This window comes from Antedon mediterranea, chromosome 10 (genome assembly GCF_964355755.1).
Source record: "Antedon mediterranea chromosome 10, ecAntMedi1.1, whole genome shotgun sequence".
In the NCBI taxonomy this organism is placed as follows: Eukaryota; Metazoa; Echinodermata; class Crinoidea; order Comatulida; family Antedonidae; genus Antedon; species Antedon mediterranea.
Window position 1 is genome coordinate 7577704 of NC_092679.1, and position 27612 is coordinate 7605315.

Here is a 27612-nt window from a genome sequence, read left to right on the forward strand (position 1 = left end):
ATTTTATTGAGAAAATATATTATTTTTAAGTAAAAGTATTAACATTACATTATTTATAGACTTGCCCCAAGTCTGTATTTAATTTGTCTTTTTCATGCCAGTCCACTAGTCGTCATTTCAATTTTTGTCTGATTCGAGATCAAGTATTTACAAATGTACCAAAATATTTATCGAAACACAGTCTAGAGCCTAGACTAAATTATTTAATGTGTTTTATCTAAATGTATCGTTTTGCACTCAATGTTTTACATCCAATTATGGATACAGAATCAAAATCACAGATTACACTTAAAATTAAGAAAAAATTTAAACCTGATATTTACGTCACAATAAATAGTGAGTGTTACATTAGTAGCATCAGCAACACATGTGCAATAGTATTAATAATGGGTTAATCAAATTTGAACTATTGAACAATCACAAAGACGCCTGGCCCAACAGTATGGCGCCCTCTGTTGGTTTTGCAAGTTGTGGGTGATTAACCAGCTTTATTGAATCCACTACAGTAAAAGAATGTCATCTTCCTATAGTAAAAAAAAACAGAACAATGTTAATTTTAATTTAGATCTAGTTAATATTAAGAATTCTTTGCCTTGCTTTTATGAAGTACATCCATGCTTTTATTTGGCTGACAATTCCAATATGGGAAAGGCAAGTACAACCAAAATGGGTCAAGATGTGTTCTGTACAAGTATGTACTGAAATAAAACACACAAATATATAGATGTATACTCACCACTTGTGAATTAAAGTACTGTTCTTTTCGCCTCCTTTTCTTCACAGAGTCCACATGAAACCAATCTCTTTCAGAATCTTTACATTGTAAGAAATGTTCCACTGAATCTTGCTTTACATTGGAATTAACTGTCGATACATTTGAAATCTTAACTTTGAGTGTTTTACTTGTACTGCTGTCCTTATCAATGCAATTATCTGTGTTCAAAGTTGGATGGTTTTTATTCTTAATTTCTTTTTTATGTTTATCATGTTTGTTAACAGTTTTACTTTGCTTTTTTGTTGAATGTTTTTCAAGTTCTTGATGAGATTTTTTAGAACCATCCATATCATTTCTATGTTTTAGTTTACTGTTCAAGATCCTTTCACCTTTATTTTTTCTAGGGCTGTTTCTTTGTACTTCAGGTGAGCGTATAGCTTGTTCCTCATCATTCAGTTTTGGTCGTTTTTTAATTTTCAAAGTGTTTTCAGTTGTAAATGTTGTCAATTTATCAGAAAATTGTATTTCGCTATTAAGTGTTTTTCGCTTTCTATTCACAGTTGTTAAAGAACTTTTTGCAATTTTTGTTCTATTTCCGATGTTCTTTAAATCGAGTTCTGGTTCAATTCTCTTTTTTTCAGAATAGGGTGATTTTCTTGGAATTGCAACTTCCTTATTGTCATCATGTATCTTTAAAGATTTTCTACATTGCTTGGTTTTTAACTTTATGTTTTGTTTTTGTTGGCTATGCTTTTCACTGTGTAATTTAACAGGAGTTATAACATCATTGAAAATGTTGTCTATATCATATGGGTCATTTACATTGCCATAAATGCTGTTGAGATCGTCACAATTTTCCAATTCTTTAAATCCATCCAAGCAGTTTTTTAACCCATTTTTTCTTGATTTGTCAAAATATTCAAATGGCTTTCTTGTTCTTCCTTTTTTATTTAAACTGGGCAATGACCGAGAATGTTTAGCACAACTAGCTTGTGGAGCTGTTTGGGGTTTCTGGGGGCACGCATTAACTCTCCTTCCTGGAACAACACATGTGTCCATTGCCCTCTCTTTTTGGGCAGTGTCAAGTGGTGTATCTACTCTCCTTCCACCGACATCATTCCGGTTTACTGTCCTCTCTTGTTCGGTAGTATCATGCTGTGTATCTACTCTCCTTCCAGCGACATCATTCCTGTTCGCTGCCCTCTCTTGTTGGGTAGTGGCATTCTGTGCATCTACTTTCCTTCCAGCGCCATCATTCCTGTTTACTGTCCTCTCTTGTTCGGTAGTATCATGCTGTGTATCTACTCTCCTTCCAGCTACATCATTCCTGTTTACTGTCCTCTCTTGTTGGGTAGTATCATGCTGTGTATCTACTCTCCTTCCAGCTACATCATTCCTGTTCGCTGCCTTCTCTTGTTGGGTAGTAGCATTTTGTGCATCTACTCTCCTTCCAGCGACATCATTTCTGTTTACTGTCCTCTCTTGTTCGGTAGTATCATGCTGTGTATCTACTCTCCTTCCAGCGACATCATTCCTGTTTACTGTCCTCTCTTGTTCGGTAGTATCATGCTGTGTATCTACTCTCCTTCCAGCGACATCATTCCTGTTCGCTGCCCTCTCTTGTTGGGTAGTAGCATTCTGTGCATCTACTTTCCTTCCAGCGCCATCATTCCTGTTTATTGTCCTCTCTTGTTCGGTAGTATCATGCTGTGAATGTACTGTCCTTCCAGCGACATCATTCCTGTTTACTGTCTCTTGTTCGGTAGTATCATGCTGTGCATCTACTTTCCTTCCAGCGACATCATTCCTGTTCGCTGCCCTCTCTTGTTGGGTAGTAGCATTCTGTGTATCTACTCTCCTTCCAGCAACATCATTCCTGTTTACTGTCCTCTCTTGTTCGGTAGTATCATGCTGTGTATCTACTCTCCTTCCAGCGACATCATTCCTGTTCGCTGCCCTCTCTTGTTGGGTAGTAGCATTCTGTGCATCTACTTTCCTTCCAGCGACATCATTCCTGTTTACTGCCCTCTTTTGATGGGTTGTGACCTGACCTATATTAATTCTATTACTTGTAACAACACCTCTGTCCATTTCTCTCTCTTGTTGGGTAGTGTCACAGTCCATGTCTCTGCTTCCAGCGACATCATTTCTGTTTACTGCCCTCTCTCGTTGGGTAGTGTGGACTGTTTGAGGGTGTACATTTACTCTAGGTGATTTCTTTTTGGATATGAAGGGAGAAACCTCGGCTACAGCTCTTCTAAAAGTCCCCCTTCTAAGCAGTTCTACTTTTGTTAAACACTCCTTAGCAATATCAGCTGAAACATCAGGAGATTTTGTGTATAAACTAGCATCTATATCCAGCGTGGAATATGGATTTTCTAAATTAAGAAAGATACAAATTAATGATAATATTAATCGTGATTTAACAAACTTTAATTGATTATACTATAATTTTATCTTTTATGTCAGTATTTTTTTAGAATTTTTGTTTTCTGTCACGATGTCATATTTTGGTGTGATGAATCATTTTCAGGTATTTTTGCTGGAATACTAATTTGTAATTCATTAAAAATATTAATCAAGCCGTCAATAATTTGCTTTCCTCCCCACCTTTTTTTTTTCACTAAATGGAGTTTAGCCGTAACAAGCTGGACCCTAGGAATTTTAGTATCTTAACCTGTCATGACAAATCTTTCACTCACTAAGCCACAAAATGTTGCTTTATTGTATTGCCCACTAGCATGTATTTACTAAAACATTACATTCAATTTGATAGGTTATTAGTAGTGATAAGTACTCTACATTAAGTACTCAATATTAAGTAGACATACTTAATCCATGTAAAAGAAATCGACCTGCGACCTCTGGTGCGATAAATGCATGTTGAAAAGCTTCTGACACTGTCATCCTCTCATCTGTAGAAATAGAAAAATATTTGAATATATAATAATTAAACATACTACACCATTAAAAACATTAGTGAATTTAGAATTAAACATCATTTAGCAAAGTGTGGATAGGGACCAAAATAAGGTAGGATATAGTGTCATAGGATAATTCAGTAACACAGCGTAATTACATCTGATGCCTGTATCATGCAAGGTTAGATTACAGGTTAGTTCTGGTCTATGATAGTCTAGGCAATACATGTGAAACATGTGTAATGCTGTATTGTGTTAAGGTTAGATTACGGGTTAGTTCTGCTACATGATACTAGCCAATACGTGTGAAATCAAGATACAGTACCAAGAAGGTGCTCATACAAAACTGATTTTTTACCAATGTGCCATGTCCCTCTACAAATGTTTAGTAAATTACCTGGATTATATTTCAGCATTCCATAGAGAAATGTAACAAAAGCAAAATCTGGGGAACCATTTAAACGATGTTTGATCTTGTTCACAGTTACTAGAAGAAAAAAAACCGCAAGTAAATTAAGAAAATGACGAAAACTAACTGTACAAATTGCAATAATACTAATGATATTCTTGCACATAATGTACTTATAGCTACTTTGACATTTAGTTCTTGCTTTGTATAATTGTTTTTTGAGGGATGTCATCCTATACAGCAGCTTGGAGGGTTTTCTAAGAATGTAATGTACATCAACAATGGATTTATTTATCTAAAAATATATTAGGGGTTGACCATCCAACCTGACCAACATTTTTGGATCCCTTTTTGATTTGATTTTAATTCCCTATTATTTTACAATTAGGCTCTGTCTAAACTATGAAACTTTCTGTGACAAAAAAATACCATACTTGGGCACGTCACACTTTTTTTGTAAAACTGAAGTGATAGTGTAGACAGAGCTTTATAAAATACCATGTGGTGGTTGCTTTTCTCCAATGTAGCCTATAAAATCATTGTGGAATTTGCCCCTGTTGAACGGAGAAGCTGGTAGTGGACCAAGCAGCCCTATCATTCTGGTCAGCAAGAAATCACTACTCTTGGCTGGAAACAACGGTTCTCCAATATACAACTAAAATTATTACAAATATTGGTAAATACAGGTTATACAATTTCACATAGGAGGGGTGGGGGCATAAGTATAAAAATAGTATATGATGAATAACACTAACAAATACCAATACAATTAATATTTGATAATTGTATTTAACTACTGTGGAGTAGATTTGCGTAAATGAGTTGAGTAATTGGTCAGATGTTTGCCCTACTCTGATGGGCTAGTGATCTGAAGGGTGCAGGTTGTGGATCAATCAAGTCTGAATCAATGTACTTACACAATTATGTGTCAGAGTAGGAAAACATCTGAACAATACAATTCACAAATAAATAAATAGTTTATAAAATTGTTTATATTATGTTAGGTTTACTCTGAGCTACAGTGCAGTCAATATAAATATTTGTCAGGATTTTTTTTTAAATAACTGCTGTACCTTTTATTTTATCTGGGTCGATCGATATAGTCAGGATAAAATGTATAAATATTTATTTTGTATCGACTTTATTTTAATGATTCTGTGAATACCCCCAATCTGAATACTAAATGAAGTACGTTTTAATCAAATTGTGGAAGATATTAAAAGGGAAATGGCATCGTCATTGTAGGTTCATAAGCTGTTAAGTTGTCTTCAAGGCCATATTAGGCATTAATATTTGTACTAAATAATGTTTGAATTATCCAATAGTTATAAAAAAGTATAAAAACTGTTATATATATATGGGTAGCCCTCTGTTTATATTGGATGTTGTATTTGTGTTTGATTAAACAATCACTGGGGTAATAATGTGAGCTCTTTGATCGCAGTAAGATGAATGACATATCATTTATTATTCTTTGTATGTTTATGTCAATGTTTATTTAAATAATGTAATAAAACATACATTATTTAATCATATACAATAGGATTTTACCTCTGCCAAGATACAGCCAACAGACCACATATCAATTTCTGGTCCAAATGGAAGGCCAAATACAACCTTAAAGAAACAAAACATTAAAAAAGTATGAATTGGTAATTGCATTAAATCATTAAAATATAGATATTACTATCATTATGTTAATATGTAAATTAAATTAGCATATCAAATGCATGTAAACTTTCTACACAGGAAGCAGGTGCAATGCATATGCAAATTAAGTAAACTCATTTGCATAGACACAGCATACACAGTAGATGAAAGAAATCAGTGAAGTGTGGATGTGTGTAAGCTGTAGTGGCTGCTGGTCTCAAGGGTTTGCTGTGGAATTAAAGTCAAGCTAAGTGACTACACTTAATTACACTCTCATTTTTGGAGGAAGGCACAGTATGCTTTTGACCAATATTGAGCCTTGGTGAATTGTTGGAGCTGTGCATAGTATTTTACTAGAATATTGTAATGCTGTTGCAGTGTTAGCTTCCATGTAAGTATATACTTTTTAATGTAATAATTTATAATGTTTGTATTTGATTGTGTAGTAAGATAAGTCCATATTTATTTTTTTGTTGTTGCACATCTCTTGAGAATTGTGCCTCTGTTATAAAAGAGAAACAATAAAGTTATTATTATTATTATTATTATTATTAAGTAGTAAGCTGAACTTATTATTCTAGACAGAAAATAATATATACTTGTGTTTACACAGTGCATTTACTGTAGTAATTGCATTAAATCAACAATATTACATTACAATATTAATAGCTGGGTAACAAAGTGATATTATTGTAGTCAATCCCAAGTTATTTCAATTTATTCTATAAAAATAAGAATATGTACAAAGATGTCCTCAAAAAGTTATGGAAAAGGGAAATCAAAATAAGCAAAGCATTTGGGCCAAGACCCTTAAAATAAATAAATAAAATGTAGCTAATTTTTTATGTAGTTTTGTATGTAATCCATTTAGAATGTGATATATTAAGGGACAGGTTAGTGACATTTGTTCCTAATTTAATACAGTACATTTGATGGATTTACCTATGTACATAGGGCAAAGCCTGCCAAACTAAAATGAATCATACTCTGCCTTTAAGGAATAATAAAGGCAAAATAATTTATAAATACACAGAATAAGAATAGGTTGAAAAGAAGATTCAGTTTCCCATTTGTTCGCCATTTGTCATCTGGGTAGAGGATTGAAAGTTTAGCAACATTGAATATATTAATTATAGTTTAATGCCTTCAAGTATCATAAAACTGTTTTTTTTTTGGTACACTATCAAAACAATTGTGAATGATAGTTTTTTAATGACTGTCATGTACTCACATCATTCCAATTCAATCATTATTAATGTATCAATGTGAAAGTCATTAGTAGATAGTGTTCAAATTCAAAAGTGTCATAATTAATTTATTCACAAATTGGTGTCAACTTGTTAATGTAGTGACCTAAAAAGATCTCTTTCCTCCCTCTGTAGTATTGAAGGACAATTGTCCCCTCATAATGCACATGAATGATTTGCATACATAAAGGCTAAAGTTCAAAACATAAATCATGTTGTTGCCTCTAAGGAAATTTTGTTTCTTACGAACTAAAATGTGTAGCAGTGCAATATGTAACTAATAAATACTAGCGTTATATTAGCAATGTATAAAGACAAAGCCCAACAGCTAAACATCTCATTTGAAGGTTACACTCCTTGACAAAAATAGGTTGTTGGTACAACAAGTCTACTCAAAGAAACGATTTATGCTAAATTTAGAAACTGAAGTTTGCTCTGAAAACATTAGGCGTTTGGAGTGTTACAAATGTGTCAAATTGAGAACTTTAACTTGTACATACTTATAACATATTGCAAAGCTGAGATTTTGTACAGAATTTTACAGGTCGTATCGTGTGAAATTGAGATTAAAAATTTATCAATAGCTTGTATAATTTTACTGCTTTGTATTCACATCCGTTGTTCAATTTTTATTAAACTTATAAAGTGATTACCCCCACAATTCATCTTAATTAATCCAAATTAATTAATGACTTAATTCTCACACTTATTGTTCAAACTTTTATCACGCTTTGATACTTTCAGTTTTTGATGATTGGTTGATTTATTGATTGAATTATTATGTTAAAAGCCACCTGCATTTAATCTGTGGGTGACTACTGACTGTGTGTAAAGTTTAGGTCTCTAGTTTTGTATCATGTAGTAGCAATTGTTTATTGTGCAATGCATACTTTCAACACATTTTTTTACGAAAGGGATAAAAAGATAAAAATTTACGATAACAATTTTGTATAATGATGATTATGGCATTTAGTCATAATTGGCCATGATATTTGATCTCGCATTATAAAACTTGAAGGTCTCACCATAATTTATGAGGAGATGTGATGCTGTTATATCATCCAAAAAGGGACGCTCTGGTAACCTTAAACTAAATGATGGAATAGGATTATATCACTACCCTTCTTGTTTATTACCAAAACATGACAATAGTGTGCACGATGCAGGACCAAACATAAGAATTACAATGCTTAGCACCTGAAAGATATTAACTTAGTATTACTCAGGTGCAAAAACGTATTTAAAACATTCTCAATTGTACAATAAATTCTCAACATACGTCAGGGTTGCGGATAAGATTCATGATTGTGGGAATTTGATCATTGCGCTTTTTGTAAGATGATCTGGGCTGGTGTGTTGCAAGTGTACATGCTTAGATCTCAAGCGTGTACTAAAACAAAATGATGTGAATGATATAATCTTCCAGAATCATTAGACGCTTCTCAGGTGTGAATGCAACTGAAAGAACATTAATCTTGTTGGAAAAGTTGTAAGTTTAACACAATCTCTAACAAAGTATGAATGTAAGAATTATTGTACTTGATTATTGTACTTGTGTTGTGTTTTAAGCAGAACAAACAACAATAATATAAAATATTTAAAAATATATATATATATATAAATCCAAAGGCAAATTACTGAAAAAAATGACAATGCTGTGGGTATCAGTGGCTGGATCTCAATGGAGATACAAAAATAAAAAGCGAAAAGCTATTAATCAAAACGGTAAAGTAAACAGCCAGAAAAGTTAGCAGAGCTTTCGGGCAACACAAGCCCTTCATCAGTGCAAGTGAGGGAATTTTGATAAAGTCATAGCATTATGAGTTGGCAAGTACTGCCTGGGTGGACAGGAATAAAAGAAATATAACAATAGAAACAGCGTATTGAATAGTGGGTGGAGACTGAATAAGAGTAGAAAACAATGAAGGTAGCTTGGTAGAGATATAAATAATTTTTTTATATATATATAAAAAGATTATCTAACAAATTTTCCTGGATCAAGTTGCATGAAAATGTTTTATATGGTAGATTCTACTGCAGTCATTGCAGTCAAACATTCTTTTTATTCCAATTATTTAGCAGGATTTTGCAGGGGGGTTAATATACCTATTGTTTATTATTACTTCTGAAACAATTAAAATCATACATTGTTGCAGAAAAAATTGTAGTAACTACAGTAGAATTACTTTGATCCCTAAAAAGTAACAAAATTAGTAAAGTTATTAGAAATCAATGCATGTTTTCTCATTACAGCATGAACTATTACAATCACAGAAAATGAATTTAGTTACTATTAATGATCCATGTATGTACAAACACAACAATGTAAATTGAATGAAATGAATGATTAATGATGAGATATCATGATAAACATAAGACACATAGTCACCATCATTCCTTTTGGGAGAAGCAATGTAATAAGGGTAGGGAATCAAGGTCTTCTCAAGTAAGCTACAGTATGTTCTTTACACTGAGCCCAGATTAAGACTATGGGTGCTCCCAAAGACTTGTAAGACTTTGTTTATATAGAGCATCTTGTGTATATATGTTTGTCTTGTGAACCTCTGAGGGTCCCTATAATGATCAGCAATTGCTGAATGGATCACCATCATTAAATATGGTTAAAACAAAACAAAATCACACTCACTGTATTTGTTTGTATATAGTTCTATTTATATACATTACACCCATTTTTCATGATTAGAATCGGGTCTCAGTGCGAACATAAAGTAGTCACAGTGGATATGTGAATAAGCCTGCTTTCACACCAAGCTTGAAACAAATTTCATACGCATCATAGTACGCATCTGTATTCATTAACATTAATCCATTTTTTTAAAAAAGAACTATAAATTTAAATGCATTGTACTTTTGTATTGGTCCATAGTACACGTCTAACCTTTGATCCCACATGTTCATTCATCACACACAAATTCCACGCTAAAATGACAACACCATTAACTAAACGTATCACCTTAAACCTTTCCTTTGTTATTTTAGAGAGATGATCTTATTTTCAATATGAATTACGCATTTGGAATTTAATCAATTGCACTGTATCACGCACATTTCAATGATACTCGCGGCCTTGCGTGTCTTGGATTTCAGAGAAAAATGCCCAGGGGCAATCACTTGAGAATCCTTAAGGGAATAAAACAAGAACAAAGAGACGCACTTCTGTACTATGATAATTATTGCTATTATTAACTGAAAGTGGTCAGAGTTTATAATATTGATGTGATTGTATTCTGGAAAGTGGTTTAAGAGATCAAAGAGAACAGACCTGTATTAATGATAATAATATTAATAATATATATAAATAATTTGAGTGCCCTCTTTATTTTGTATGCAAAGTATACAAATTAGGAAACATGTGGGAGAAGGCTAGCAAGGAACTTAAGCGCATCTTCTTATAATATAAGTCTCTAATGCAATGGGAATCTATTTACAAGTTTATCTTATTCAAATTGTTTGTTTCTCATACCTTGAGGACTAGCTTCAAATTCAGCGCTATTTCAATTTGGTTTTCTTCTTTATTTTACAATTTATTTTTATTGGAAGCATTTTTGTTGTTGCATTGAGTGTAAAAATTGTCTTGTTACAATTTATGAAAATTAAAACAATATTTAAAAATAATTTGAATATTAGAATAATATATTTCTCTTATATTATTGTCAGCAGCTATATGCTACCATCATTTTTTTTAAAATAAAAGATGTTACAGCATCGCAGATTTTGCCCCGCCCATAATGATTACAATTTCCAGGTATTGAGCACCTTTGCTAGTTACATAAGACCGCATATAAATGAAGTACCCTGGGAAACGAAAGTTAAGAAGCTTGCCCCTTGGGAATTACAACTCAAAATACTACATCTATTTTCAAAGCCCTGGGAGTTCATAGTTGAAAAATGCTGGCCTGTACAACCAGGTCAGCCCCTTGGATAATGAGCAAACACCTGAAAGCATGAGGTCATAAGTGTAATAGAACAAAATTCTGAAATTACAGACAGTAATCACTACGAATGCTAAATCATTTGAGGAAAAAAATATTAAAAATGAAATAAATGACATTTTAAAGCAGAACACTTAAGTAGGAAATGGAATTGTATTTGTCGATTATAATTATTAGAATTTCTCATTGACAGAATAATATTATGCATTTATCTATTCAACATTTATTTTCACTAAAATTTTCATAAACTAATAAAATAATTACGCTTTGCTAATGTAATTTTCTTAATCGTGTTATTCAAGATTGATTAAATAATAGTTGTAAATTTGTTTGGTCTTTGGCTTAAATTCTGCCTTGAATTCTGGCTTGACTTGAGTAAATTTACGGGTCTTCAGTTAAACCTATTAACAGCTTTCTTACAAGAGTGCCAAGTTCCTTACACACAAACCTGTAACCAGGATTTTTACAAGGGGAGGTTTAACAAAAGGGGTAAACTTCAGTTCAGCTAGTTAGGTCATTTTATCATCAGATATTTTTCAATCTAGTTTTTTTATTTTTGTAAGGATGGTAGGAAAAACATTTTTGCCTACTTATCATACGATTGGAAGAAAATATGTTTCAAACTATTCATACGAATCTTGCTTGATTGTGAAAATAGATTGTGTGTGCGTGAAAATGATATAAAATACTACTTTCAATGCTCTAAATTTCTATAAAATGTTTCAATATATGAATAAGAGTTCAAATTTACTAGTTTTATGCAGGCTATTCAGGCCTAATAATGCGTGATATGCCACAGTAATATACTAATAATTATGAGAATTCATGATATGGATTTGCAATATAAACCGATACAAATATACCTCATGAGACTCGCTCGCTGTATGCAAGCATTGGTCATTCATGAACCATTATTCAGATTCATATCAATAGAGTAAGATCACATGATTTTACTAAGCAACGTTTGCATATAGGGGCATTCCACAGTATTTTTTTGTTAGAAATTGAACGAAATACATGACAAAATGCAGAGAATGTTATTTGTATATGGCTTATATTGAAGATACAAATAACTTTTAAAATTTTAATAAGCTTTTGTGATGTCATCAAATGACCAATATATTCATTTTGCTGAAATTTAGAATGTTGAACTTGAAAATGTCCCTGTATGTTTATCACATCAAACAACAATAAAATTAGTGTAGCATTTATTTAAAAATTGTATGTATATTTCTGTATACTGTATCACTGTGCAGCTAATTATCTCATACTTCACAAGGGGATACAAATTGTTCCTTCGTTACACTAGTATGTTCAATTGAAGATCTTCAATTTTAGATTTAAAATCAATAATTTGTTTTTGTAAATATTTCTTATGCATCATTACATCACACTTATTTTTAGTTAAAGTTTAAGTAAGACAATGTTGCAATGCACTACAAAATTCAAGTTACTGCATTAATTGTGATATACTTTGTCTATATTTCTATTTGATTTACCTTCATTAAAAGTACTTATTTTTACACGATGGCATACAGATTGGATGATTAATAATATCCTTAATACATACGCAACATTACACAAGGAGCTTAAAAGTATCATACAAATATTGAATTATGCTATTCAATATGAATTTTAGATTATTGATATATAATTTTAAATTTCAGTTCAAAATTCAAAATTTTATACATTTCAGATTTCAGATTATATCAAATAACACTTGTTTTAATTACTAATCTTTGTATGCATCATTATGCAAGGAAAGAGTTGTGTAAAAGAAGTACCCGATTAGTAGCCTATGCATTTTCAAAGAATATCTACATTGTAAGTTTATGAAAATTAAGTCAGCTTTTAATCCGTTTGTAATGTTCATGAGAATTGTGTTAATACCACTAGAGCCAGTACGGAACTGAATAATGTAAATCTTTGTATTAGTAAACCAATAATTCCCCAATATAGAGTAATTCAAAATGTGTTTCATAAATGCTTAAATATATTTGCTGCAAAACCGCAGTGAATTTTTGCTTTTGTCAAAACATGACTTTTTAACGAGGATAATTTAGACTTTTACATGACAAATGTTGTAATAAATAGTTGCTAATGAGAAAGTTCAGCTATAATCTAAGAATTAATCATATGATGCTAATCACCAACGCCCTGAAATCTTAGTATAAAACGCGACATTAAAATAAATAATTATTTTATACAGAACATTCAGTAGATAGCAATTGGTATGAAGCAGGCGATCAATTGTGTTTTTTCCTGAAGGTAAAATGAGCTATTAATTCAATTAAGTGATCATAAGACGTTAATTACAGCATTTTTTTGGAACGCCTACTTTTAATGTAGCTATTATGGCATCATGTAAACTACATTTTGAACAATTATTGGAAAGGAGTGAAAGTGCTAAGATATGCTTTGGATGGATGATGCAGACTTAGTCAAATTAATGGACTGCTTAATGATGTCACTAATGGATAAATAAAGAATTTATGTATGTTTGTATGGTCATTGATGATGTACTGTCAAGATATTTTGGAATAATTTTGGGATAGAGAGATTGAATAAATGATTGACTAGAATTGTTTGATATGAGATGAATGATTGAGCAAAATGTTTTTACTTCAAAAGATTGGATCGATATTGTTTTTTGCATATATAGGCAGCAGACAAACAGAAGGTCAAGTCTAGACTTGAGCACATTCAAACATAGATGCTTCTAAATGCAAAGATTAATACGGCTTTTTGTTGGATATATCCAGACCTCATGTGACTCTGCAATTAGTAGTAGGAGAGCAGGTGTCTTTCACAGTGAAAATATCTACAATGAAAACCACCTAATGCCAAATCTACTCTATAATAAGCACCAACTTAAAATAATCACTATCTATCAAGAAACCATTTTAAAATAAGACTATCTATTAAGAAATCCTCTACAGTATAAGTAATATTTAAGTACCACCTTAAAATAAGCCCAGTTGTATAAAAATAAAAAAATATAAATTATAGTACAAATTACAGTAAAAACACCATAAATAGAATATTTGTTAGAAAATGTTGTTGTACAAAGATTTGTCTATGTACTTAATGCTTACTTCTCAATATAATCGACTTATGCTTATTATATAACTAATATAAATATTTGAATAGCTATTAAAAAAAATCAGTCTACAAAAATATCATGCTTGACCGATTATGTCACGCTTGATTGAATAATTATGTCTAACCTCAGGTGCTCTGTACAGTATTGTTTGTAGTTGGAAGTCGTCGTAGTAAAGCGAAAGTTCATTAAAGATGCAATGAATGGCATTCCCAAAATCAACCACTTTGACTCCCTCAGAGATGTCGTCTGTGAATAAATAATTAAATCATGCACTATTTATCACTATGTCTTGTTTAATTGTCAACACTATCGATACTCATTAATATATGAGTAAAGATAATTATTAATGTATTATAAATATAGGTCAGATCTTTTGGGGTTTGTTTTAAAATATGTCAATGGATCTCTTTTGATCAAGGCAAGTTTTAATTAGAATCACAGGTCAAGATTAAAGATATTTGATTGAGTTCTTTCAGACCAGTTCTTAATCAATAAAACTAGAAAGAAACATTTTGTTAATGATCTTTTAGTCATAATTAACATTCATTCTTAAATCCTAAAGTAATAATATTTCAGGAAAGAAAATCTTCATTTCAAAAATACCTGCACAAACAAAATAAACATTGAAGACAGAAAAGTAATTGATAATGTTGAGCACATCAACTTACTTTGGAATACATAAGTACATAGTTAATACTCTGACCTATGTACCAGGTATTTTTGATTAAGTTTATCCTTATTATCTGGATATATTCCAGGGGGACCACTCAATCTTACTACAAAGATAATTGAATTTGTTAATGCTTCAATCAATGAATAATTTTCAATTTATTTACCTGAACAACACAGAATATTTTCAGGCTTTAAGTCTGCGTGGATCACGTTCGCTTGAGATAAAAAACCAAGGACTTGTAAAAGTTGAACTGCAATCTTACGAATCAACTTTAATTTCTTTAAAAAAAAAAAATTAAATATTAAAAGTAAATGAAATGTTTGTACATACACACTCAATAGTAAACAATTCACAAAATGACAGAATGTGAAATAAACCCAAGCTTTTAAAACAAATTAAGTCCTGTAATGATGAGGCTTGGTATTGATTGCTAACTTTTTAAGTTTATAAAATCCTCATGTAAAATTATTATTGGATTAAGTGAGCATGTTAAGTGTGTTGCCCATGAACCTAGTAATCAGTGTGGTCTTTCTAATTTTATAGCAGGCAATTGGTAATATTTGAATTTGTAAGACTTTTTATTCTTAAGTATGCCAAAGAATGAACTTAAGAATACACCCCAAGTATAATCACCTTAAATTAATTGCATGGTACTTTAATAATCTATTAAATGATGTTTTATTAGTCTGTTTGATAGTGAAACACTTTATTAGTTAAATGATAGATGAGTGCACTTTTCAAGTCCTATATCAGGAATGTTCATTTTATCCTATATTTAAAGAGTCAGCTTATTGCCAGATGTAAATAGTACAGTCGTATTGATGTGTAAATTTGTGATTGTTCCTAATTTTTAAAAGACTAAATGAACTAAAGGCAAGTAATCATATGTAGATATATGTTACAAACTATAAAGCTAATATATCAATTTAAGTTCCTGTTCCTCAAATCAGTTTGAAGTCAATGTAAACTGTCCCTTTAAATCTATCATTATAATGAATGGGATAGTTAAGGTTTTAATTCAATGAAATTTGAGATGTATTTTAGGTATCCATGCAAACAGGAAATGTCTTCCAGTAACAAATAACATAATTCTACATGATTTAGAGAATTAATCTCTGAAAGTTTAAAGGGACATTTTCGCTCAATAAATCTGTATTATAGATATTTTTCTAATACAGTCACATAGTATAGGTATGCATTATTAAGGAAATGGTGACTACCTCTTTTACACCGCCGAGTTTAGAACAAACATGTGTCGTGTCCGGATAAATTTCCATTTCACACCTAATTCATTAACCCGGGAATGACACAGGTTGCATGCATTTACACTTTAAAATACCAACCCATGTAAATATTTTAGATTAATCTAAATACCGCCCTCTTTTTTTTTATGGCAATACAACAAAAAATTGAGTATACTTATAGGGCCTGTTTCTATTGAAAAATAAAAAAGAACGGTTTTTTGGAAACCGGTTTCGGCTGTTGTTTATAAATAAAGATCGCGTTGCAGCTCAATTTTTACTCCAATAAAACCGGTTCCGTCCATGTGCGTTCGTTATGAATGACATCATTATATACACCACAATGCAGTTCGTTAGGCGGAAGCGTGATTGGATCGAGGTCATGTTTACTTTTTGTCGCGATCCCCAAGAAATAGCATCCATTTCATCATAGAAGGGGAATTATTACCTGAAACGTTATTGTGGTCCTTGGTTAAAGTTTTGTGGTTTTTTGTGGGGACTCATTTCTGCTGGCAAGAAAAAACGGTTCTTGAAAAGAACGGTATTCAAAACCGTATTCTCTGCTCTATAGAAACAGGCCCTTAGAATACTATTTCTTGAAATAAAAATGAACAACAAATAAACATACATTTTTAGTTATTAATTAAGCGAATAAACAAAATCAGTCTTATCTTTTGTATGTAAATTAAATACTATAGTGAGCAAGGATAGCAACCAACATTGAAATACTATAGTGAGCAAGGATAGCAACCAACATGGAAATACTATAGTGAGCGAGGATAGCAACCAACATGGAAATACTATAGTGAGCAAGGATAGCAACCAACATTGAAATACTATAGTGAGCGAGGATAGCAACCAACATTGAAATACTATAGTGAGCGAGGATAGCAACCAACATGGAAATACTATAGTGAGCAAGGATAGCAACCAACATGGAAATACTATAGTGAGCGAGGATAGCAACCAACATTGAAATACTATAGTGAGCGAGGATAGCAACCAACATTGAAATACTATAGTGAGCGAGGATAGCAACCAACATGGAAATACTATAGTGAGCGAGGATAGCAACCAACATGGAAATACTATAGTGAGCGAGGATAGCAACCAACATTGAAATACTATAGTGAGCAAGGATAGCAACCAACATGGAAATACTATAGTGAGCGAGGATAGCAACCAACATGGAAATACTATAGTGAGCAAGGATAGCAACCAACATGGAAATACTATAGTGAGCGAGGATAGCAACCAACATGGAAATACTATAGTGAGCGAGGATAGCAACCAACATTGAAATACTATAGTGAGCGAGGATAGCAACCAACATGGAAATACTATAGTGAGCGAGGATAGCAACCAACATTGAAATACTATAGTGAGCGAGGATAGCAACCAACATTGAAATACTATAGTGAGCAAGGATAGCAACCAACATGGAAATACTATAGTGAGCAAGGATAGCAACCAACATGGAAATACTATAGTGAGCAAGGATAGCAACCAACATGGAAATACTATAGTGAGCGAGGATAGCAACCAACATGGAAATACTATAGTGAGCAAGGATAGCAACCAACATGGAAATACTATAGTGAGCGAGGATAGCAACCAACATGGAAATACTATAGTGAGCGAGGATAGCAACCAACATGGAAATACTATAGTGAGCGAGGATAGCAACCAACATGGAAATACTATAGTGAGCGAGGATAGCAACCAACATGGAAATACTATAGTGAGCGAGGATAGCAACCAACATGGAAATACTATAGTGAGCGAGGATAGCAACCAACATGGAAATACTATAGTGAGCGAGGATAGCAACCAACATGGAAATACTATAGTGAGCAAGGATAGCAACCAACATTGAAATACTATAGTGAGCGAGGATAGCAACCAACATGGAAATACTATAGTGAGCAAGGATAGCAACCAACATGGAAATACTATAGTGAGCGAGGATAGCAACCAACATGGAAATACTATAGTGAGCAAGGATAGCAACCAACATGGAAATACTATAGTGAGCGAGGATAGCAACCAACATGGAAATACTATAGTGAGCGAGGATAGCAACCAACATGGAAATACTATAGTGAGCGAGGATAGCAACCAACATTGAAATACTATAGTGAGCGAGGATAGCAACCAACATGGAAATACTATAGTGAGCAAGGATAGCAACCAACATGGAAATACTATAGTGAGCAAGGATAGCAACCAACATGGAAATACTATAGTGAGCGAGGATAGCAACCAACATTGAAATACTATAGTGAGCGAGGATAGCAACCAACATGGAAATACTATAGTGAGCAAGGATAGCAACCAACATGGAAATCATACGCAGGGCTGTTTACACAGCGAACACGCAATTACACGGGTTCGTCACAGGTTGACTTGACGCTGAATACATTCCGCATCACTTATCCTGTTGGTTCAGCGACTCGGGTAATTTTTTACCCCTTTTACACCGGCCTACATTTTTGCGTCCCGGGTACGACTCTGATTACACAATCAGGATCATCGCCGCTTTTTTGCTGCCTGTGTAAAAGGGATATTACATTTAAATAATCTGAATATTGATTATTCTTGTTGGAAAGTAATACTAATATTTAAACCCCCGTAAAAAAACTATAAAGTAAATGAATATGCAAGTTCTCTGATAGCTGCTGCACTAGGAAACCAGGGAGGTATGATGCTACCAAACAGTTTGTGATAAATAGCACCTACATACTGTGAAAACAAGCATAAAACAGTGTTTATTACTATGTACAAACAGATAATGCAGTATGGAAAATCTATTGGGATGTCTAGACATAAATATAGATTAGCAATAAATTTATATTTAGGTCAGGTTGTTTTAGTATAATACTCAGGTTAGTGCTAAAGTTGTAGTTAGCATGGTCTCATCTGACATCTATTGGAGCTGGCATCATTTTTATTTATTTTACACACTCTATGGTTTCTGGAGACATAAAAGGGAAATTTCAATTTTACCTATAAATAAGTTGGGTTATTGTAGGCATGCAGGGAAAGTTAGGAACATTATTCTATTCCTTAGGTGGTTTGTAGGTCCAGACAATACAATTAATAGGCTCAGATGACAACCGAATACAAATCAATGCGTAGGGTATTGCTGCAAATTGAAAGATCCCTAACGCCATATTTGTAAATAGAGGACAGAGAATCTGTACATATCACTACAACTGCCGTGAGCTGCATCACCTACTTACTATTCATAGTCTATTGTGAAAACATCCTTGGTATTCTATCAATATATTTGTCCATATTTAACAAAGCAACTGGCCATTCACAAATCCAATTAGTTGAAAGGCTTTTATTTTTGCAGCTTGTTATATTTTGCTAATGCAAGTAACCTTTAATTTCTCTTCTACAATACAATCAAATATTGTTCGAGAGAATAACGATTTGATAGTTTTACTTTAGCAAGAAATATGTAAATAAATTATTTTTTATATTCTTCATCCGCATCATAATGTAATGTGAAAGATGGCCTTACACTAACCTTCTCACTATTTCAGTGCGAGTGTCAGAAAGCATTAATTTCAACCTAATTTAATATTAATATTACTACATTTGCGAAATATATTTGTGTATTATATTTGGCATGCGTTATGGCAACACTGGTCCAGCGACCTCTTTTACCACACTCAAGTCTATGTGCTGTTTTGAATATTGTTAAAATGAATAAAATAAATCTGATGGAAATAGTGTACACACACTGTATTCAGTTATATGCCAGCTCTCATCTGTGCCCTTCTCTACATAAAAGGACGGCTTTGGTTAATAGCTCCTTTCAATTTATTTTAGTAACAAAGGATCAATCATCGTATAACTAGTTATTCACTGTCTTCAGTCTCTGCGCTTTTATTCCGTGCTGTCTATCCATCAATGTTGATGTACATTGCATTGTGACTGTAAATCTATCATTATAAATGCTTTAAATGGATATTAATGATAAGCTCAAATGATTGTATCATTGTAAATAAACAATGTACAAGTGTATGTGCCATGCTTTTCATTCAAGTCATATTTCCATTAAATCTAAGTGGAAGAGGTTGTGTAAGAATTAAAGTTAGGACGAAAGATGAGAAGGAGAAAATAAGGACGAAATAAGAAGCACAGGATCAGGGATGGAGAAATTTAGGGCAAGAAGAAATTCATGGTAGAAGAATTAATAGAAGAAAGAAAAAAGGAGTACAGTAATAAGGGGAAGGAAGAAATTTGTAATAGAGGAATGAAGGAAATGAAAGGAAGGAAGACATTTGTGGAAGACGAATGAAGGAAATGAAGGGAAGGAAGAAATTTGTGGACGACGAATGAAGGAAATGAAAGGAAGGAAGAAATTTGTGGAAGACGAATGAAGGAAATGAAGGGAAGGAAGAAATTTGTGGACGACAAATGAAGGAAATGAAGGGAAGGAAATGAAGGGAAGGAAGAAATTTGTGGAAGACGAATGAAGGAAATGAAGGGAAGGAAGAAATTTGTGGAAGACGAATGAATGAAGGGAAGGAAGAAATTTGTGGAAGACGAATGAAGGAAATGAAGGGAGGGAAGGAAGAAATTTGTGGAAGACGAATTAAGGAAATGAAGGGAAGGAAGAAATTTGTGGAAGACGAATGAAGGAAATGAAGGGAAGGAAGAAATTTGTGGAAGACGAATGAAGGAAATAAAGGAAGGAAGAAATTTGTGGAAAAGGAATGAAGGGAAGGAAGAAATTTGTGGAAGACGAATGAAGGGATGGAAGTAATTTGTAGTAGAGGAAAGAAGGGAAGGAAGAAATTTGTGGAAGACGAATGAAGGGAAAGAAGGAAAGGAAGAAATTTGTGGACGACGAATGAAGGGAAGGAAGAAATTTGTGGAAGACGAATGAAGGGAATGAAGGGAAGGAAGAAACCAGGAGAAATGAACTTTATACTGAAAACAGTGTTTCAGAGAGTAGACTGTATTTAGATTTCACTTTTCATACATTTAAAATGTTCCATTTTTTGTTCCAACACAATTTTATTTTGAATGTAACTGTAAGAATGCATTATAATGAAAGATGAGATGTTATCAATAACATCAAAAGCGGAAACTCATTATGATGTGTTTACATTCAACAGATTTGATCAGAACACCTGTAAATAACACTAAAAACCTATTTTAAAAACAATTTCTCTATTTCAATATAATTCAATATATAATTTTGAATACATTCTCAGGTTGATTCATTAATATCTGCAATTTTCTACAAAATATAAATTCAAAATAAAATTGCAATATAATAATTATTACTGCAGTAAACTATGAGTGTGTAGTATAATAAATGCTGATATAATTTACCTTATCTCGATGTAATTTTTTACTAATAACTTCATATAGTGGGTTTGGACGTAGAAGTTCATATACCATACAAAAATGATCACCAAACTGGAAGGTGTTCTAAAAGATAATTTTCATTTTTAATAAAATAAAAAAATATAACCTTAATATCTATAATGATAATAGGTAAAATCCTTTGCTTAAGAGACCCATCGTGAAATGTCTACTACGCAAAGCGCTATTCGGGAGACACTCCTATTAAAAGGGATACTTTGTTGGGTTTTAAGTTGTCGTGTTAGCAGGGATAACTGGAATACAGTAATAACTACATAAAATAACTAGAAAGCCACTCCGAGAGTGCATACCTCCGCCTACTGTAAAATTCAGATTTCTCCGGGAAAAAACAAATATATATATTAATTTGTGTGTGTCTTAATGCTGTTTCTGATTTAGGCTAATTTCACTACAAGCATGTGTATGCGAGTTTGGTGTAATTGTTATGTAACAAGCCCTTCAATTAACAATAGCTTCAGTTGAATAACAATAGAACAGCAACGCGAAAATCAAACGAGTGAATTTGAAAAGAAATAGGGTTTTTAAACTACTTGCATCAAAAAATTGTAGACTAGTATTACTAACTCATTTTTCTTTAATCTTTTATTCCTAGAAAATAGCAAATATATTAAATATGTAATCTGTAATTTAGAATACCAATACAGAAATAAAAAAACAATCATATGAATGTCAGTAATAAATAAGTTGGATAATTATTAACTGAGCCTTGAGGTGTTTTACATTATTATTCTAACAATTAGAACAAAGAGCCTGACGGATACTCAACCTTTTCTTTTTATTGTTAGTATCCATTAGTTTATTTGAAAGTTCTAGGGGCACATACTAATTGACTAGACTTATAATGCCTACACAGTGTAATGTTTAAACTACAAGGGAATTGTTTTAAACTTTATGGTACTTTGATCGTACTTAGCTTGATTCAGGGGTTCGAAGTTTAAGTCTAGTGCCAGGATATTAATCATTACCGAATTAAATAGTTCATTTTAAAAATCAAAATTCATGATTTTTGATCTATTGTCTCACTTACCAGAAGTTTAACTACTCTTGAGAAATTACTGGAATCTAGTCTGTTCAATCTTAGTACAGTGTCAGCTTCCTGTAATAAAATACTTAACAATTCGATTGAGACATTATGGTTGAGTATAATTTTTCTGTTTTCTGAGGGTTGAGAAAAACATTAATGTTTTCTATTTGAATAATTTTCTTTTGAGCAAAATCCGTTTACAATTTACCATTTGAATACAAAAATTACTCAACGAATCTTTATGTTGACCAGGAAAGTTGCCAATCAAATACGCTAAATTACACTGTTGGCATGGTCTTCATAGCAACAGTTGTCCAATGTCCCTTTAAGCTTATTTTTCATTCGCGCGACTCAAAAGCGTCGGCTTATACGCATGCGTATTCAGGTTTCCATCCTCTAAATTCCTATCTACGCATGTGTATAAGCCGATGCTTTCGATTCACGCAAACAAATTCACCGAGTGAAAATTTTTAAGCTATATATATTTATTTTATCAATTGTGATGACTTTGAATTTAGTTAACCCAAACTGTAGTAACAGTTTGGGTAGATGCTATGTTCAAAATAGGCTGAGTGGTTCAAAATAAGCTTTATGCTTGGTGGAAGATTTTGAAGGTGGCACAATAAAATCCATATATATTCTAGTGTTGTTACCTGATAACCAAGCAGTTGATATTCGGTGTGAAGGATCTTGATAGCCACTTGATAGTCATCCCTTCTGTGAGTGTCTACAGCTTGTATGAGGATGGATGATATTCCACGGCCTAGCACTTTCACATATTTGTATCTTTTAGCCAAAAGTGGCACTGAAAATATATTAATACATTTAATATACATTTGTTTTCATCATCATTATTAGCATCAACCATCCATCTCAAATTGTAAAATGCCTAGGTTTGTATAAAGTCAAACTAGTTTCACAAAAAAGTGTGATGTGCCGAAATATGGTAGAGATGTGCCCAAATATGGTAGTGATATGATCGTGTCCATATATGGGCACATCCCATTTTGTTGTCACATAAAGTTTGATAGTGTCGACAGAGCTTAGAATGGTAAAACTAGAATAATAAATAAAAGAAATTATTTAAAACTAATTATGATTATTATAAATTCTGATTCCTATAAAACTATGAATTACCTTCCTTGAATAAATCGGCATTAAAAATTCCATTTTCATCAGTACAAGAAACATTTTCTATTAAAAAAAAAATTAATGAATCGTAAACAGTAAAGATAAATTATCAAACAAACTAATATTCTTTTGTTTTAAGAGTTCTGAACAATATAAAAATACATTTTGCAATGGATTTAAAACGTGATCTGCAGTGTTTAGTTGATAAGTTATGACTTTGAATTTTAATTTCTCTAAAGTCAATACTGACCTTGAAAAAACATAATCTCAACAAGATCAACATTGAAATTTTTAAATTAATATTTATTGCCATAACATTAAACAATGTGCTCTACTGAAATGCAAAATGCTTCTCTATTAATTTCCAATTAGTCTAATAATTTCTTAAGGTGTTATAGAATGTGCAATTTTACAAATAATTATTTTAATTCTTGATGTATGTGCTTCTTTCTAATCAATAAAAATGCAAAATGTATGAATTCACAGAAAATTAAATTAATGGTTTAATTTGATTATTTTGCAAAAATTGTCCATTTGTCATCACATCCACGTTATGTTATAATTTATTCTACAGGTATAAAAGTTTCAGCAGCTTATCTTTTCAGCAATGCAATCTTTTCAGCAATTACAATTTTTCAACTTTTTCATTTGCTTCATGGTCTTCCATTAACTATTCAATATATCAATTTATTAATTAATAACAATAATAATAATAATAAGTAGATTACATTTTTACAATTTTAATGAATAAACTAGTTAAAATCTTTACATTGATTTTATTCAATTTTTAAACTTTTTAATTTGCTTCAAGGTCTTTTCATTAACTATTCAATATATTAATTAATAATAATAAAAATAACAATATATTAAGATTCCATTTTTAGACAATTTTAATAAATAAACTATTCAATTTATAAAACAATTAATACATACATATATTTTTAAATATAAAAGACAATGTTATTAGTAATTAATGTCATATTAAAATATAATGATGCAGCTACTGAATTTATTCAAAAACAAATTAATTCTTACAATGTATTTTTTTAAAGATAAATGATACTGACTTGAGAGATTGTTATAAATGTTGTTGAACATTACCTGTGACTGTCAAGCTATAACATGAATACTGCTATCAAATATGTTTCAATTACAACATTACCTTGAACTATTTCCCATCCAAGGTACACTAATTAAAGACAAATTCCAGGTACGTTGTCTTTTCCTGTCCAAACAAACGTTAACCATTCATTGTCTATAATATTTCTGTGAGCACTTTAGATCTCAACATGCTATTAATACTACTAATTTAGATGAATAACTGCAAGTTTTGTTGAAACTTTACATCAATTTTGAGAATTAAAATATTATAGTAAGTTTTGTCAATTAATACTTTCTAGTCTATTAACTTTTTTAATTTATAAGAAACAGGTAAGAAGCACCTAGGCAGATTCAAGTGGGGGCTCAGCCAAAAGATAGGACAGGTTTTAAGCCCTGCCACACCCCTATTTAAAATTCCGCCAGTTTAATAAAAGATTGGGTATCAAGTACAGTATGATGAAACAGAAGTAATGTTGGTTTTTAAGAAAGATCTTTTTTTTTCTTTTTTTTTTAAGTTACAAAGGCTTGTATTAATTGCCTCAAAGCTATTTGCATTATTTACTTTTAAAAATAAAATTGATATTGCTATATTTGGTGGTTATATTGCAATTGAAAGGCATTAGTCACCTAGTTACTCCACAATATATACTATATGTTCATTTCATAGAATTCAGGTTGGTTGAGTATCAAGTTGTCATAAATACATCAACCGACTTAACATCCTATCAAGAGGATGTGCCAAATTATTCTTTATCGGTGTATTTTAATGCCTTCAGACGAACAAGGTAAAGAGTGATTGGGTGTAACATTGTCATAGATGAAACAACCGGCTTTACATCCTATCAAGAGGATGCTAGGCTACCCATTACAATATTTTAACACCTGCAGGTATGAGGTGAAACAGTAAAGAGCGATGGGGGATTTTACTTACTTTATTTAGCAATTTACTACTACTTGTCAGAGTATATATTTTGCATCATTGTTAAAAATAACTGTCAATACAGCTATTGGCAATAACTAACCTTTGACTAGCACATACATGAAGTCTAAATGGAACAAAATAGTTTGTATAGCTGTAGCTCATAAAATCAACCTAATTTTGAAATAAATTTTTAAGTTATTTTCTTTTCAAAATGTTTTAATTTTTTTATATTATGTTTATTGTAATATTATTGAGTAGCTTTGCGTCAGGGAGTTGAGTAATTGGTCAGATGTTTTGCCCTAATCTGACGTAATAGTAGTTTAATACAATTATAACCCCCTGTTGGTACAATACCCGCTGCTTACTTGGGCTCGAATCTAACCACTAGCCATCAGCGCAAGCTCGGTGGTCTAGAGGTATAAATGCCAGGCTAGTGATTTGGAGGTCACGGGTTCGAATCCCACCCGAGAATTACTAATTTTTTCGCAAGTATTCTCAAATGTATTTAGTATAAAGTACAAATTACGTCAGATACAGTAGGGCAAAACATCTGACCAATTATGTTTATTAAAATGATCCAACAATTGAATCAATTTTACTTAAAATATTATTTACTGTGTAACACCTTATCCTAAACATTTGCCAAATTTAATGTTCAAGAGAGTAGGGTTTATTACCATCAACCATTGAATTAATTGAAACTGTTCCTGTATTATTTGATTGTTGATGCAATGGTTTTGCTTGTTTGTACAGCGTTGCTAGGCCACCTGTTAATCTGCATACCATATGGCAACTAGGTGGTGGAATTCTAACCAAATTTGTGTTTCTGAAAAGAGAGAGATACAATTCTGTTGGTCTTGTCATAGAATGACATCTGATTTGGTCAGTTATGGCTGTTCCAAGTTAATATGTTAATATCCTGGAGTGATATTATTATTGTCACTGAAGTAAATGGTTGTCAACTATATCTCGTTTCAGCTCAATAACTTGACAAAGAAACACTTTTTTTATTTGATTTATTATTAATTAGTTATTACAATGATATCCTTCATTTGTATATTAAATAAATTTAAATTCTATCATCATGGCAACATTAATTTCAAATTAAAAAAACTATGAATACACCACAGAACAGGCTACGAACTACACTGCCTACAGTACAAACAAGTCTCACTCCAGCCAGTCAGCATATTCAACCACGGTGTGGTCCATCACTCTATTCCTATACTTCTAGCTAGGCCTAGTCGATCGATGACACACGACCAACAACAACTGAATACATACTATTACAATACAATTACAATCGGCGCAGCCTACATCAAAATGCAACCAAATATTTTCACATTTTTTAATTTATACTGATGAAAAGTATGAGTGTTAATGTTTTAACTACACTACGTTACCGTTGCACTATTTTAAACCTTTACTCAACGCATCGCAAGCCAGGCCTAGCCAAGGCCTACTGTGTACAGGTATTATTGCCTCAATGAATCACCGCCTCGATCCCGCTGTGTCCGATTTGTTAAGGAGCCTTTCCTAGCTAGTTAGGCCTAGCATCATGAACTCTATTTCATTCCACATCTCTTCTCGTTACAAATTTGTACTTACTTGACAAATGTACAAAAAGATGATTTAACATATTTAGTGGACATTTTTCGAATTAGACTTCTAGTAACAAAGAATAAACACCATTTTTAGTCTTTGTTTATTTTGTCGAATCAAAGTTATCCGCCATTTTCACAGAATCATATTATTTATTTAGAAATATAAATTGAATTTTATAAATAATTTCAATACATTAGAACAGTCTTAAAAATATTAAATATATTAATGCAGAAAATATTTGTTTAAATTATTAAAATAATATTTGTAAATTAAATATGTGCTATGTGATTTCGAACAAAATAGTTTTAATGGAGGTGGTCGGTCACGTATGCTAATTAGAGCGAGCTTGCATTGGTGGTCACGTCATGTCAATATTATAAAACTAGGCCTCTTTATATAAAAGATCTTATATACGACTTAAATAACAACTCGCTAATGACTCGCTATAAACTCGATTTGAAACCTGTCGAATAAGGGGCCCATTCAGTGACTTATATTTTCCAATAAA

General features: G+C 32.0%; 1 protein-coding gene across 2 annotated transcripts; it reads right to left on the minus strand.

The window, feature by feature from the left end:
- LOC140060875 (uncharacterized) lies at window positions 1–27234 on the minus strand. 2 transcript variants are annotated; one of them, XM_072107234.1, is made up of 14 exons: window positions 27108–27234; window positions 26177–26325; window positions 23483–23539; window positions 22999–23150; window positions 22349–22417; window positions 21268–21366; window positions 14835–14949; window positions 14123–14244; window positions 5597–5662; window positions 4544–4700; window positions 4034–4123; window positions 3547–3630; window positions 737–3093; window positions 1–524 (listed from the first exon to the last, which is right to left on the minus strand). In XM_072107234.1, exons 1-14 carry the CDS (start codon window positions 27149–27151, stop codon window positions 501–503), a joined length of 3585 nt encoding a protein of 1194 aa, XP_071963335.1. In that variant the 5' UTR covers window positions 27152–27234; the 3' UTR covers window positions 1–500. The 2 variants fall into 2 exon arrangements, with proteins under 2 accessions (XP_071963335.1, XP_071963337.1); XM_072107236.1 differs by lacking the exons at window positions 26177–26325; window positions 27108–27234 and adding an exon at window positions 25600–25622.
- Between the last annotated feature and the right edge of the window lie 378 nt (window positions 27235–27612).